The sequence below is a fragment of the Micropterus salmoides genome, unplaced genomic scaffold (genome assembly GCF_014851395.1).
Source record: "Micropterus salmoides isolate LMB-PRFRI ecotype aquatic unplaced genomic scaffold, ASM1485139v1 Ms_hic_scaffold_9, whole genome shotgun sequence".
In the NCBI taxonomy this organism is placed as follows: domain Eukaryota; kingdom Metazoa; phylum Chordata; class Actinopteri; order Centrarchiformes; family Centrarchidae; genus Micropterus; species Micropterus salmoides.
The window spans coordinates 37,396,193-37,412,759 of NW_024044681.1; the positions used below are offsets into that span (position 1 = coordinate 37,396,193).

The following is a 16,567-nucleotide window of genomic DNA, read 5'->3' on the forward strand; positions in this document are numbered from 1 at the left end:
TACCATTACTACAGCTAATCCAAAACACATTACTGTATGCAAGAATAAGACCTATACCAACCTTATCTAATCTTGTAATTAATGAATGTAACATAGATGATAACAAGTGTAATATCAAATATACTAGTATTTTATTTATTTATTTATTTTTAAATCTAAGCTTTTTTGTTTGATTATGACAGAAGGTTGTGTGTACAGGTTCCAAGTATGGATACCTTATCCATAGATAAACTACATTTCAAATTCATCAAATGGCGCATCTCCCACAAAATCAAAGAAACTCATTTCAAAATAATTTATAAGACCTATCCACTTGCTGACTTCCTTAAAAGAAGGTTAAAATTTGAAGTAGATCCCTGTATATTTTGTAAGGCAATTAATAATAATTGTAAGACTTGTGTCCAAAAACTTTTGGTCCAGTCTACATGATTGTCACTTAAGATTGATAATATCAAGTTTTTTTAACTTGTCACACATCTTCTTTTATAAAGACAATGTAGATCCATTCTCATCTGATCTAGTGAATATGATTGTTCTCATGGGTAAATATCACATCCATTGTAGTAAGCGGAAATCTTCTACGCCTTTAAGTTGTACTTTTAATCACTGGAAAAAGTAAAATCTAGTGAAATTGCAGACAGATGTGTAGAGATATATCCAGGCAATTATTGTTTTGATAAATTTCCCCTGGTATGCTGCGCCTAAATGAGGCTTTATTTTGTCTTCTATAGCCTTTTTGCCTAACTAGCACCCCCATTTTCTTTACTTCTTATTTATTTATTTTCTGTGTTTGTAAGACTGTCTTTCATTTGCACAAACAATGATTGTTTTGTACCAATAGATTTATGTTTTTTCTTCCCCTATGAGAATTTTGTATGTTATCTTGTTAATAAAAAATAAAATAAAAAAGTGGGGAGGGTCTAGTTTTGGAAAGGCCTTATGGTTGCGGATGTCAACCAGGAAGCTGACAGGTAGGAATACGAGCAGTTGCCTCGATTTATCAATTGCTTCCTCAAGCTTATCCAGAATTGGAGAGAATCCAGAAGAGATTCTGTTGAAATCTGTAGGATGAGACCTGGGCATTGTGGGTTAAATTGGTGCTTATATGTTACTGGAAAGCATCCTAATGGGCTTTGTGAGTGTGGGAATTCTGAAACAGTGGAACATGTTTTACTGAAATGTAACAAATATAATATAGAAAGGAGCATTCTGTTCAAGAGATTATCAGATTTGGGAGTTCGGTCATACTCACTTAAATATATATTGGGTCAAAATGAGAACCACCACTTGATTGTCAAAGTAGTATTACAGTTCTTACCTTATCTTTCTTATATACAGTCTATGGTTGTTACACGATACAGGGCTTAACATAAATTATTGAAGCAATAACATTATCATTATAGTGGCTTCCTGAGGAGGGCAGTAATACTCCTAGAAGCGTCTAAACTGACGTAAATCCATATGAAGAAGAAGGAAGCTGACAGGAGGAACGTTAACAAAGGAACCCCAGCTTGAGCCCAGCAAACATAACCGGACGGTTTTTACCGGCGCTCTCACGTCGTCTCCATGACAGGTAGCAGTTGACAACAACACCAAGGTAAGGCTTTTTTTGTTCTATTATTAGTGTACAATGTATTACACAGTTGGGCTGTCTTTGGTGTTCGTTCCTTTCAGAAGCTAGAGATCCACCTGGACGTGCTTTTGATAAGTTAGTTATTTATGTAACGTTACCAACGAAGCAAGTGTCCTGTAATCCAGTATTCCAGCATGGGAGTAACGTTAACGTTAGCTAGCACCCGAATTCGTCCAAAAGTTTGAATACATAAATTATTCATCTGTGCTGGGCTAAACGAAGTTAACCAGCTAATGCTAATATTATTCAGAAATACGTGATGCACTGATTGGACCGAGTAAATAAAATTAAAATTGAACGTGCAACGATTAATTTTTGCATTAGTGCAAATCAACAACATGAGGGGTGTGTTCATTCATTAAGATGCAGATTTGGGAGACAGATGCCCCCCAACAAGTTCAGAGTCTAAATGTGAAGGTGTGTGTGAGTGTGTGTGTGTGGTCACAGTCAGGTGGCACTTTTTAATTTAACTGACAGTTATATTTTTTAGTTTGTATGTTTGTCTGTTTTCTCCTCAGCCTCGATTTCCTTAACACTAGTACTTGGAATCAATGTGGTGTTAGTAGACCTGCTTTTAGGCCCCGCCCATACACATCTTGGAAAATTTCCAACATGCTGATGTAAATAAGAAATGTTAACATCAAGGAAGGCCCGTTTCTGTTCCAACATGACAGCACCCTGTGCACACAGCCAGCTCCATTGAGGTGTGGAGGATCTTGACTGGCCTGCACAGAGCTCTGACCTCCACCCCATCCAGCTCACTGTTTCCTTACAACAGCTGAGAAGTGGCCAACAGTAACGGCAGAAAGGCCTTTATATTCTCAAAGTCAAACAGACATTTAGGAATAACCAGAACAACATAACATCCACTAACAAGAGTTGTTTTGTAATACAACACAACATAAGAAACACTGACAGGCATCCATTTATATTTAAGTGTGAATGTCAAATCTGGCTGTACCTTTTGGAAACTCCTAATTAACTGCACACACATCCAGATGCCCTCATTTCAGGGTCAGTCCAGTCTGTTTTGAAAAGTCTGCTGATTATCTCTCCTACAGTTGATGTTGGCCTCTCTGTCCACAATGATGTCACATGGTTTCAAGAGCAGTAAGCAGGACTTCACCTTTGGACCATGGAAAGTGACTGCTGCCAAGAACCACATCATGAAATCCAAAGACATTGAACGGTGAGATGTTCCTCTTGTATTTGTCTTCTATCTTTGACTAATTACTAAAATCAACATTAAGCATGGTTTAAGATGACAAGTCGGGGTCAGGCTTAAGGACGCTCAGGTAAAGCTAAGGGGAGGCACAATTTGATTGACTTGAACTCCAACACTGGAACCGACTCATTCCCCGTTGTTATCTCAAAATCAATTCTGACCCCCAATAAAGCCTACACATAACTAAAAACAACAACATAGCTGATGGGCCCATATAGCTGAGATACAGCATGTAATTGAAGTTCAAAGGTGCTTTGAACTTTTTACCTTGTACTTTGCTGATTACACTCTGAACTTTCCGGCATTCGTAGTATTCCACAGTCCTTTTCAAACCTAAATTGTTGTCCATTGTGGCCTCCTCAGGGTGTGAGGTAGTAATTACACAGCCACAAGCATCTGGCACCTCCATCTAAATTAGTGGCAAACATAGATTTTTGCTTGTAAAACACAATAAAAAGTGTCTGCTGAACATCAGAAACTCTGCTGAAACGTTGCCAGCAGACACTGATACTGCGATGGAGCCATGACTGAGCCAGAGTCCTGGGTCCTGAGGACATTTGGTGTGTGCTTGTGTTTATATAATTTACACACTGTAAGCATAATGATATACAGTCTGTTCAATGGAGCACACAGAGAATATTCTGTACATGTGATGTCCTTACATAGTCTAGAAAATAACTGGAATTTTATGGAAAAATCAAGAGTTTAATAGGCAAAAGTATTAATTCAGCTTAAGTTATATAACTGCTATTCATAACAGAAGTTATTTCATTCCACTTTTCATAGAGCAGGTCTAGATTGTACTCTGTAATATAAAACTGTCTGTAATACTTAACATTTAACTTCTGAGCATGGAGAAAACCTATTTGATACAAATTTTCCCAGCTCCATTAATGAGACTCTGCAATGAATAAGTAGAGCTACATCAGTAAATAAGAACTGAAGTGTTCCCAGTAACCAGCTTTTTGGGATTTGTTTTCCAGGTTAGCAGAGGAGATGAACATGCCCTCCCTTCCAGAGATGCTGTTTGGGGACAACGTCCTCCGCATCCAACACACAGATGGCTACGGCATCGAATTCAGCGCCATTAATGCCCTTAAGAGAGTCAACAACATGGAGGATGCTGTCAAGGTGGCCTGTGCTCAGGAATGGCAGGAGAGCAGGCAAGATGCACATCACATTGTCAACAAGGCCACAGCTAGAGGATTTTTGTGCATTTTTTAATAATTGTGCATTCAGACCAAATGCAAATTCAATCTTGGCGTTGCTTTTCTCCTGTGAGTTTGGCCGCTGCACTACTGCCGGGTGTTCAAAAACAATGCAATAATGCGAATAAACCCAAGCCGCGATTACTACAGCAGTATAGGTAGATAATGTCGTGGAAATTATATTCCTGGTGAGGGGCTGAGCAAATAATTGAGTTACAAACCGTTGTCTTTGAAGAATTTCTTTAACAAAAGAGAATAAACAGACAATACAAATCAGCTGGACCAGAGGTTCTGTCTCCTAAGACAGTCATTAACGTCTGGCCCCGAGCAAAGGGATGCATCATTATTTACACAGTCTAGGTTTCTATGTTTTGGGGAACAGAGATCCTCTCTCAGCCTTGAATGAACATTCCAGGAGAGGAAAACACCAAAAACAATCTCACAGTTCTGCCCTAAACCCTAGTAAATGTGGACAGACTAACATAAGGAGTATAGGAGAGGAAAGGTTATGGATAAAACACAATACCGTGGGGCCAAAAAGCATTTAGTCAGCCACTGATTGTGCAAGTTCTCCTACTTAGAAAGATGAGGTCTGTAATTTTCGTCATAGGTAAACTTCAACTATGAGAGACAAAATGAGGAAAGGGGAAAAAAAAAAGAAACCCACACAATCCAGGAAATCACATTGTAGGATTTTTAAAGAATTTATTTGTAAATTATGGTGGAAAACAAGTATTTGGTCAATAAGTTCAACTCAATACTTTGTAACATAACCTTTGTTGGCAATGACAGAGGTCAAACATTTCCAGTAAGTCTTCACCAGGTTTGCACAAACTGTAGCTGGTATTTTGGCCCATTCCTCCATGCAGATCTCTAGAGCAGTGATGTTTTGGGGTTGTCGCTGGGCAACACGGACTTCCAACTCCCTCCACAAATTTTCTATTGGGTTCAGGTCTGGAAACTGGCTAGGCCACTCCAGGACCTTAATGCTTTTTACGGAGCCAGTCCTTCGTTGCCCGAGGTGTGTGATTGGGATCATTGTCATGCTGGAAGACCCAGCCACGTTCCATCTTCAAGGCTCTCACTGATGGAATGAGGTTTCGGCTTAAAATCTCACGATACTTGGCCCCGTTCATTCTTCCCTTAACACAGATCAGTTTTCCTGTCCCCTTTGCAGAAAAACAGCCCCAAAGCATGATGTTTCCTCCCCCATGCTTCACAGTAGGTATGGTGTTCTTGGGATGCAACTCTGCATTCTTCTTCCTCCAAACATGACAAGTTGAGTTTTTACCAAAAAGTTCTATTTTGGTTTCATCTGACCACATGATATTCTCCCAATCCTCTTCTGGATCATCCATACGCTCTCTGGCAAACTTCAGACGGGCCTGGACATGTACTGGCTTAAGCAGGGGGACACACCTGGCACTGCAGGAGTCCCTCTCGGCGTAGTGTGTTACTGATGGTAGCCTTTGTTACTTTAGTCCCAGCTCTCTGCAGGTCATTCATCAGGTCCCTCCGTGTAGTTCTGGGATTTTTGCTCATAGTTCTCATGATCATTTTGTGGTGCCCCAGATTGAGGGAGATTATCAAAGGTCTTGTATGTCTTCCATTTTCTTACAATTGCTCCCACAGTTGATTTCTTCACACCAACCTGCTTGCCTATTGTAGATTCACTCTTCCCAGCCTGGTGCAGGTCTACAATTTTCTTCCTGGTGTCCTTCGACAGATCTTTCGTCTTGGTCATGGTTGAGTTTGGATTCTGACAGGTGTCTTTTATACAGATAACGAGTTCAAACAGGTGCCATTAATCCAGGTAACGATTGGATCTTCGATCTTAAAGAATAAGTTACAGGTCTGTGAGAGCCAGTAATCTTGCTTGTTTGTGGGTGACCAAATACTTATTTTCCACCATAATTTACAAATAAATTCTTTAAAAACCCTACAATGTGATTTCCTGGATTTTTTTCTTTCTCATTTTGTCTCTCATAGTTGAAGTGTACCTATGATGAAAATTACAGACCTCTCTCATATTTCTAAGTAGGAGAACTTGCACAATCAGTGGCTGACTAAATACTTTTTGGCCCCACTGTACATAATAATAATAATAATAATAATAATAATAGTAAAAGAACATACATAAAAGATTAAATGTAAGAGGACACAATTTTCTGCCATAACGGATTTTAGGTTTATTGTCACAATATAACAAGTTGTAGAGTGAAATTGAGTTTTGTAACTCCCTTCTGCTACATAGCAGATAATATACAGTACATTATGGCAGTTCACCTCACTGATATCACTGATGCTCGGGAGATGGGTACCAATGATCTTCACCAGCTGCAGAGCCCTGGACCATGCACATCCCACGGTAGTGATGTTTCCAGTCAGGATGCTTTCTATTGCTCCTCTGTAAAATTTGGCCTTCTTAAGCTTCCTCAAGAAATACAGTCATGAAACCAAACCAAACATTTTGCTGTGATTTAATTGCAATAAACGGCTCAAAATGATGCCAAACCAACTACAACATGTTAGGACAGGACAGTCTCAGTCAGGAACCTGGCTCCAGTCAGGAGGACCATTCTAGCCTCCCCCCTTCGGTCACGTTTCACTATATACACCCTTAGGACTCTGGGGGGCAGGCAGGCTGCAGGGCGTTTGGTGAGTGGGGCTGTTTTATTGCTGCCTCGCCCTTCTTCCTCCCCCACTGGCCGCCCCTAAACTTTAATTACACAATAGACACAGAGCTTGGGGGGTGAGAGGGACACGTTGGGAGGTTCCACTATCTGACAGTTGTGGGGTGCCCGTGTCGCAGCTACCCTCCAATTTTAACTGCACCTTAGTTACCACGCACCTTATCTTTACTCCACCATACAGCACTTCACAAACCATGACATGCATTCAACAAATTGTAGAGCAATTGTCGATGCATCTTGATGCATTGTTTTTTTCTGTGCAGGGTCTGTGGATGGCTGCTGGGTGTTTGGTTTCTGCTTTGGAGTCCTGGGGAGGCATTTCCTAGTCAGCTTGGAGGGACTAGTTTGTGTCCCTGGTTTGCTTCGTTGGCCTCAGATTCGTGCTCCCCCATTTCTCTATCGGCCAGTTGTTGGACTCCTCTGGAGACTGAAGTATATGAAGTTAGTTGTCGGGATGTGCAGTGTGATGGCGGGGCGGGGGGGAGCTGTGCTCCGATTTGTTCTGGGCTTGTGCCTGGTTTTCTCAGCTCTTAATGGGTGGGTGGGTTTGTAGTGACATGCAGCTGAGCTAGTTGCCTCGTTCTTAGTTTGGCTGGCGTTGCGTGGCGGCCAGAGTGCGTGCTGTGCATGCGGGATGTTGGGCTGGTGACTGTCTTCCTGGTTCTGCCGCGTTATCGCTCCCTGCTGTGCATGGGGGATGTTGGCTGGTGCTGGCGGCCTTCACTTTTCCGGCGGTTCGGGGACGGCAGATTGTTAATCGCGGTGCACCGTGGCCTGGACAGCGTGTTTGCACTGGTCTCTGATGTGTGCGCGCCACGGTCGGTCCGGGCGCCGCTCTTCTCCGGGTTCCACCTTTTGCTTTCGGCGGCATTGCGTTGTCGATTACCATTTGGATGACCGGTGTCTTCGGCGTTTGTTGGTTGGGTCGGGGTCCATCTGGGAGTCAACTTCTTCTATTTTTTTTTTTTTTTTTCTCCCACCCCTATTGGCTACTGGGGGTCTTGCCTGCCTGTCGCTGGAGTCGGTGCAGCGCAGTCGTGGCGTCTCACTCACAAATAACTACATTCTGTAACAGACACAGACACATTCACCCACACGCACACAGACTTACACACAAACAAAGGTTGTCCCTGGCAGAATTATTCTTGATGCTTTTCTTTCAGTTACTTATTTAAATTAATTGTTATTATTCCAGCTCTCATGGCTGTGCTGTGTTGCTTATTTATGTTGCTTGACTGTTTCTTGTTTTCATTTCTCTCTGTTGTCTTACTATGTCAGCTGTTTATTGCTGCTGTTCGGCTGGTTGTTTTTACTATTATTATTTTTATTGTTTGTTTTTGTTTGTGTTTGGTTGTGGTTGTGGTTGTTGTTGTTGTTGTTGTTGTTGTTTTTCTCCTCCCCAAGCCCCCCTCTCTGTTCTATTGGAGGTTTCGTTGCTTTCTGCAATTGGTGTTTCCCTCTGCTATTCCCTGTTGTCCCCACCCCCCTCACCCTTCTCTTGCAGGTGTTGTCCTTTCTCTGTGCTGTCTGTTTGTGCCCCCCCATCCCCATGTCTGCCCCCCTGTCTGGCCCGGTGACAAATAAATTTAAATAAATAATAAAACAGACAAAGGAGTATATTAATACTCTCTTGTTAAAGTAAAATCTTTCTGGCACAATATGGTATCCAGCTCATCATGCTCTATACCAGGCTGCTGGGCAGGACAGGTTTAAAAAAAATAAATCTCAGTCAACGCTGATAGCAACACACACAACACTGTGTCACTCAAGTTGAACATTTTTCATTGACATGAATCCCTTTGCATTGCGGCCAACACATCCTCAGGAAATCGCGTTTCTCTGCTTCTGTGAATTGACTTTGTATGTAATTGTGCCGCCCCCAACGCTTGCTTCACGGTAATATGAGGCCTTTTCTCCTGTAGATCTCTTCCATTTTCAAGCAGTAATGCATACTTCTCAGGTGGGCTCTCAGTGATATATGATGTAAATAAAATTAGGAAGATAAGTATCTAATGAAATGTATGAAATTAATTGTATTTATGTAATTTATAATTTGAATAAAATTTGGATTCAAAATGAAATCACAAAACAACACGATGTGGCGTTTGCAGGCAAAGAGCTGCAGGCTGGCGAGCTCCACTCTGAGACAACAGGATGTCGCAGATATCACACAGGGATGTTGTCAGAATAGCTACAAGAAGGAAAATTCCTTTTTAGAAAATAATAGTTATGTATTGAAAAATGATGTAAAATAATATATTAAACAGAGGCATAAAAAATGTCACCTGCGTTGTTAACATGAATCGCTGGGAACTCCTTCTAGAGCTGATTCTGAACACTCCAAAGAGGTGGTGAGACCCTACGACTGGACATACACCACAGACTACAGAGGAACTCTGATAGGAGAAGGTATGCAGATAAAGGTGGGTTGTCTTCAGTAACAGAATGGAACACAGTATCATCAACTCCTTTGTTATTTGGACCCTTAGAAGTCTTACATGTGGAGAGGGATTTTGTGTCTTTGAACAGCTCCTTGCACCTGTGTTTCATTTCTACCTGTTCCTCTGAAGGTAACTAAGACAGCGGAACGCATCGACATGGAGAAGCTGAAGGCTCGGGAACAGATCATGTTCTTTGATGAGGTGCTGTTGTTCGAAGACGAGCTGCATGACCACGGAGTCTCAATGATCAGCGTCAAAATTGTGAGTGCTGTGTTCATGTCAAACAGGTCACACTGTCGATTCAAATGAGGACCAGGGGCCGTATTACAGAAAGTTCCTATTTTAATCTAATATTTAACTGTTGTTTTGTTTTTTTGGTGTTTTTTTAATGAAACATACACTGAAAAATGGACCAGAAACAACAACTATTATTGAGTCAGATGACTTAGGAGGTGTTGGTAACATGCGTTGAGAAATCCAAATTGACATAACGCTCACTCGGGAATGAAAGAAAGAGAGTTTGCTAAAATAGCGGACACAGTCTCTGCTTTATATTCGGCATCCAGTCGAGCGTTGATGCTGTCAAGAAGAAAATAAGTCCACTGACAAGTGATACGTAGAGAAAGGCAACTCTTGTGTCCAAAGAGCAGATGAAACCCGGTGGCGGCTCCTCCTGTGCTCCCTCACTGACCCCGGCAGAAACCTGTAGCTACTCTCCTCGGGAAAGTTAATAATGAAGGTAAAAAAAAGTTCTAATAATAATAAAGGCTACAGGCTAATGTCATCCTGTTTTTCATTTATTTCTTGTCTTTAACAAAATCCTTCTATCACAGACTTACATTAGGATCCTTTTGTTAACATCAAGCCTTTACATTATTTATATAATGAAACATTATCTCGCGTTACATCGCCTACGGCCTTTCTACTAAAGAGTGTTTGTCATCTAACACATCGGTAGATCAATTAATATTTCCACCTGTTGACATTTTGTTGATTTTGTTAAAGCAATGAAAGAGCAGCCATGTGGATTAAACGAGTTAACAAACACCACCTGGTGGAAAGGTGCAAGTTAGCACAGCTGAATAGTTCTAAAGTTAGGAGAGTTTAAGATTTTACGAAGTTAGGATGCTTCTGTAATCCACTTTCCTATCTTAAGTTAGGAAAGGAACATTTACTTAGCAACTGTTTATCTGTAATGGCCAGGTCCTAACCCTTATTACCATGGTTACCAAGCAGTTAGATTTTTAGGCTAGGAACCTTCTGTAATACGGCCCCAGATTTACAAATATTTAAGATTTAGACAAAGTTGCACTGATATACTGAATCAATTAATTAAAACTTTGTTAGAGACTCAGGGCCCAAATCTTACTCTCAACAATCCATAAATACATGCCCACAAACACACATGCATTAGGGGTTGACCAATCATCGGTCTGGCCGATTATCAGCACTGTTGTTCAGCATTTTTCCAATAATCAAAATCAGAATCGGCTTTATTGCCAGGTATGTGTACACATACGAGGAATTTACCACCACGCTGTAGCCCCTCCTCTCCTGTCTCACCAGAGCTCTGCACACACACACGCAGAGCTAGCGGAGTGTAGATTACACAAGTTGACTACAACTACGGCCGTTACTGGAAGTAAGTGCAGCAAAAACAGCAGTAGGGGAGAGCGGGGTGACGTGAGCCTGTGGAGAAGTTGAGCCACCCCTTGTTTCTTGGCAACCATAGACAAAATTGGTCATGTGACCACATATTTTTGAAGAGTCATCCATTTTACTCACCCTGTGATGGTGAGAGGCCCATGGAATAAGTGATGAGCACATTTAAGATCAGAAAACAGTTTTTTGCCGTTCAAAGTGATTTTCTTATGTTTGCGTCCTGATTCTTGTCTGAACAATTACAGACAGGTTTGAGAAAATCTTACACATGTGTTAGTGCTTTAGGAAGTTATAATTTGTGGCTATACTGTTAGCATGACATTACCCTTAAACAGCTGGATGACACAATTTTGTTAGAATGGCAGGGATGGTGTAATTTGAGCCTAAAGACTAAAGGGGAAATGAGCCAGATATTTTACTGTAATTTTACATTGCATTCTTGTGCATCACTGAAATGATGTGGCATTATGCGTTTTAAACCAGAAACCATCATGTCATGCTTCTTTAAATGGAACACAGACAGGCTTCAACTCCTCTGGTGGGTTTGGACAGAGTAGTGGGAGATGTACAAAAAAGGGAAGTCTATACATCAGGTGGCACAAGACATTATGATCAACAAGATGACTTTAAAAATGATACATTGATATGAAAAAACTAGGAGACATAGCTGCAATGTTTCACTATCTAAGTGCAAGGGATTGTTGGGATCTGGCGTTTGAGTTTGTACGATGAAATGACATTGATGTCCCCGACCCCCGTGTGGCTCAACTTACCCCTCACATGGGGCACTTTTTTTTGGAAGGCCATATTTTTAAAACAGTTTATTTTAGATCCAAACTGATTATTCACAGGGATGCACCACAGCCTTTTAACAGACCTTACTGTCATGTCCTCACTTTAAAGACACCTCAAGTAAAAACTGGCTCAACTCACCCCGCTCTCCCCCTAAAGGCTGATACTGCATCAGCACAACAGGCAGGAACGTGCACCTAGATATTTTCATTTGCTCTGTCTCATCCACCGCAGCTGTGTTTTGGTTTAAACAAGCACATGTGCTAGCTCGGCTTGTTTGTTACAAACAAGCTAAATCTGTCTGTAGTCTGTTTAGCTGAGATGCTACGTACCTTTAAAATTTAGCAAATCCTTGTAAACTCCGCTGCTTGTTGAGGGGAAACCAGCTCCTCTCTACAGCAGAGGAAGGAATGAAAGGGACTGTTTGGGCTCTCTAAACTTCACTCAGTATGTTGATGTCAGGAATATATTTTATTTTACATGTTCCATTTGTTCCCAGTGAGATACTGATTCTATATTGTTAATTCACTGCTGTAAACTTTACTTTTGTTGCTGCTCTGAAAACAGTAGGGTATAATAAACTGTCATGTCCTGATTACAGTTCTGAATTCATTCTTTTTTAAGTAACATATTTTTAAAAGGCAATTCTTTAGTAATGAAAAACCAATAAAAGTATAGATAAAGAACAGAACAAATAAATAGTATCATCAATCTGGGATAGATCTCTAGTTCATTTAATTTACTATTTATCAAGTTTGTCACCAAGATTAAAATTTTTTACAGCAAATGTATGGTCATCCAAATATCGGTCATCGTCTAATTCAGTCTAATTGGTTACTAATAATCGGTATCAGGATTGGCCTGGATCGGCCCAGAAAAAAACCTACATACATACACACATTCGCACATGCCTATGAAAAGCATAAATAATTGTTAGAAGAATTAAAAATAATAATAATTTAAAAACAAAAAATGTTGCATGCAAACAGTTTGAACTAATGTGTTTTGTGAGAGCAACTCTGCAGTGTAACCTGTAGCTGTGTGTCTTGTTACAGAGGGTGATGCCCACCAGTTTCTTCTTGTTGCTGCGTTTCTTCCTACGAGTGGATGGAGTGCTGATTAGAATAAATGACACACGACTGTATCACGAGGCAAGTTGCAGTGGAAGGTTTTACAATTGAACTGTGGCAGAAGATGATCCATACTGAGTGTGGTAAAGGCTCCAGTAAATAATGAATGCTGATGCTGTTTTTGATTGCAGGCTGGGAAGAACTACATGCTCCGAGAGTTCAGTACGAGGGAAAGCAAAATAGCAGAACTGAAGGTGAGCTATAACACGGCATGTACTGATTACAAGCTACAAGGCACAGCTACGGAGCAGGAATCAGCACAGTTCTGGTCAGGGCTGCCCTCTTGATGTTGGGCAGGCAATCAAAATGACAACAGGTGATAGTGACATTCCCTCCCAAAAAAACAAATAATATATTGGACAGACTCATCACAGTTTCTCTCACCTCCTATTCATTTGTAACATGGCTCTTTTTACCACCAGCCATTAGATCAGAAATATTTTCTGCAGAATGTGAAGATGCTGTGGATTGTAACATTAGTGGGACATATTCACATGATGGGCACGATAATGATGAGATGATGAGTTGTCACCCTTACCTGTTCGTAATTACTCAAGTCAGTGGGCATTTGGTTAGTAATGCTACCTTCAATTCAGTGTTATTTTTAAAGCGCCAGTCCGTAACAGAAGTTATCTCATTGCTTTTCGCTTCCTATCTCCCACAGAAAACACTGCTCTGAACTGCCTGAAACAGCTCGTTTTGTAGTCCAGCCTTTTCTTCCGCTTTATGCCCACGTCAAAAAAAATACCCGTCAAAATGCTCGCCTAGCGGCTAGTCAGACACGCCCTCAAAAACGCATGCGAAAACACACTGCGATGCATCACTCCATAGCTAAAACTGAGCGTTCAACACAGAAATGTGCAGTATGACAAAAAATATGGTGTTTTTTTAAACTGAAACCATGTAAACCTGTTCTGCTACAACCCCTGAATAAAATGATGAATCTCAAAATGAGCATAATATGACCACTTTAAACTCTGTCACTCATATGGGGAGTTTTTTTCTGTAATACAGTCCAAATCGCAACGCCACAGACTCAGATACCTAGATAGATCAGTCTTCATTTCAGCTGATTTATTTGCATGTTCAACAAACAAACTTGATGAGTCTTGTGCTGGTCGAATACGAACAAAAATTCTGTTTCTAAATTGCCAATTTCTCACCTCAAATGTTTTCTGAAACACATTTTAGTGTACTTTCCAGCTGTAATATGAGAAAGTTTGAGACCAGGCCGCTATTTTTCCAGCGTTCAGAGGCCTCCTGTGCTTTACAGTTATTAAAAGATGATGAATGTTTTGTTGAGCGGTAGCTGACCCCCTCCATAGTGAGGGAGTAGCAAGCTGATTGGCAGAGTTGCAGTTGCAGAGTGAAGTGGACTGGCTGGGGTGTCATTCACAGCATGGTAGGCAAGTACCAGTGTCTTGAATCTGATGCGAGCAGCCACCGGTAGCCAGCACAGGATGCGGGTAGGTTGAACACCAGCTTAGTTTCTGCATTCTGGATGAGCTACAGAGCTTGGATGGTATATGCAGACATACCGGCCAGAGGAAATTGCAGTATTTTATGTGCAAGATGACAAGAGCCTGGAACAGAACCTGCGTTTCCTCCTGGGTGACGAATGGATGTATCCTCTGATGTTGTTTAGAATTAATCTGTAGGAGGGGTTTGTTGCAGGGATTTTGGCAGTGAAAGACAGCTGGTTGTCCAGTGTCACACCCAGATCCTCCCCATGATATTCTATTCTAGTCTGTCTTTAGTCTAAAAATAGTGGAACTGAACACTGGCTACAAACTGACTCACTAAACTGGTTATTTCAGAAGCTGCTTTTACAAAAATGTGAGAAGGGGGGTCTGGTCTCATGTCAAAAGAAATACGAGTAATTCATTCAGACATCAAACATATCAATCAAAATTGAACATCACTATCTTTCTAAAACGGGGAATTGTTGTATTGGCTTGAAATAGATTTTACAGGTGTAACTAATAAAGTGGCCACCGAGTGTTTTTATGCCTGATATATGATTTGATTATCTAACATTACCATATAATGTATATCAGTGCTTAATATGTAAATTATTAGGTGCCGGAGTCTGTGAAATGTGCCATTAATAATTTGCGATTAAATAATTAATTAAATTAAAATGCATGGCGTACCTGCACTTGTTTTAAAGGGCGATTAGACATACCCTGGATGAAATCTTGGATTTTATTTGTGTAGAACAGCAGTGCAGTGTAGGAGCGCATTTTGGGGTGCCGAAGCGCAAAAGGCTTAAACTCAGAGGTACTGGAGCAGCGCTCCGTCGAGCTCCGGCACAAATTAAGCACTGCTGTATATACATGTAAACACTATACCTGTTGATATTTGCATAAAATTAAAACTATATTACAGAGATTTGCGTAAATCATGTCTATGTTACAGCATTTGCAATCAAACTTTGTCACCAAGTATTTGATTAAATCATTTTGTTTAATGCTTACATTTATATGGGAAAATTCTAGGTTAAATAAAACCTTTATTACCAGATTTTATGTCTTAGTAGAATGTGCTTTAAACCTCTTGACGATTCATATTTGAAAGTCTTCCATGATGTACTGTATTTATTGTTGCATTTTTACACAGATGTTATTCTCCTCCTCAGAATGTTCCAGCTGCACTGTACACTGATCCTAATGAGATCGCCCAGCACCTGACCCTGAAGCTGATGGAGTGCGAGAGGCTGGAGCTTCCTGTGATGCAGCCTCAGACAGCTGTTAATGAAGTCCTTCAGTGACCAGTATTATATTATACACAATGGTCCACATTGATGTGTTGCATGATGATAAACAGGAATAGTAGTCTTAAACCACATCACTGATCTTACAGTAACATAACCATTGATTTCCCTTCAAATATCTGTACAGGAATAGTTTTTATATGTGACCATTATGATGGTGTGTTCTTAAAACTGCAGCAGGACTTCAGACAGTTTCACTGTGTTCACAGTGCAACTTGATGCACTGTAATATCACAGAAACTAGTTTTGGCTTTGTTTGGCCATATTTAAACTGATTTTCTTTTATGAGACTTTTTTTCACTGTCAAGTTGGTTGGGCTTGGAAACATAAAGCTCGGTGGGGTAGCTGTTTCTAAGCTTGTAATATTAGGATATCAATAATGTGTGTGTTTGTAAAAAGCTACACAAAACAACACTGTATTTTCTGAAGTCAGATTCATCAAGAATTTCTGTAAATATGTCTACTGTATTTTCTACGGTGACTTACGGAAGGCGAAAAAACTTCTGTTTTCCATTTGCAAGTCAGAAACCTCCAGAATCTGTGTGAATGTGTCTACCATACGGCCAAATAAATTTTGTTTGTGCAAATATAGCTAGTTTGCTTGGCTTGTGCCTGATTCTTTTCTCTCAAGGATATTCATGATGGTTTACTTCAGCTGTGGAAAACACTGTCAAAAAGGCTTTCTACCAATAATCATTTTAATACAACATTCAACCCAAATAAAATTTCATTCCAGCTAAAATGGTAAGTAAATATAATAATATAAATAAGTAAAATATGTAATTATTCATCCAGCAAGATAACTCCACTGAGGGTGTGTATAATCACAGAGGAAGATGAACATTTAAAAACACATCAGTGAGCCACATTGTTGCTCTGGGTGACCTGTTGCCTTCATCACCATGAACACACAACTCAGTCCCACATACACTGGCACTGCTGTTGGAAATAACTTGCTGGAGCACCAAATATGGATTCATTCGCTGCTGAAAGTGGTCTTCCTTTTTTAA

At 40.5% G+C, this 16,567-nt stretch overlaps 1 protein-coding gene and 1 long non-coding RNA gene across 2 annotated transcripts in view; one reads left to right on the top strand and one right to left on the bottom strand.

The window, feature by feature from the left end:
* LOC119895919 overlaps nt 1-2,704 on the bottom strand; it is a 34,471-nt gene extending 31,767 nt beyond the window's left edge. The window contains exon 1 of the long non-coding RNA XR_005443130.1: nt 2,595-2,704. This is a non-coding gene — a long non-coding RNA (uncharacterized LOC119895919). The remainder of the gene's footprint in view (nt 1-2,594) is intronic.
* Nucleotides 1,442-16,148, top strand: tiprl (TIP41, TOR signaling pathway regulator-like (S. cerevisiae)). Its single transcript, XM_038709332.1, has 8 exons — nt 1,442-1,597; nt 2,695-2,822; nt 3,842-4,021; nt 9,083-9,182; nt 9,330-9,461; nt 12,710-12,805; nt 12,916-12,978; nt 15,423-16,148. Exons 2-8 carry the CDS (start codon nt 2,698-2,700, stop codon nt 15,552-15,554), a joined length of 828 nt encoding a protein of 275 aa, XP_038565260.1. The 5' UTR covers nt 1,442-1,597; nt 2,695-2,697; the 3' UTR covers nt 15,555-16,148.
* The last annotated feature ends 419 nt before the right edge of the window (nt 16,149-16,567 follow it).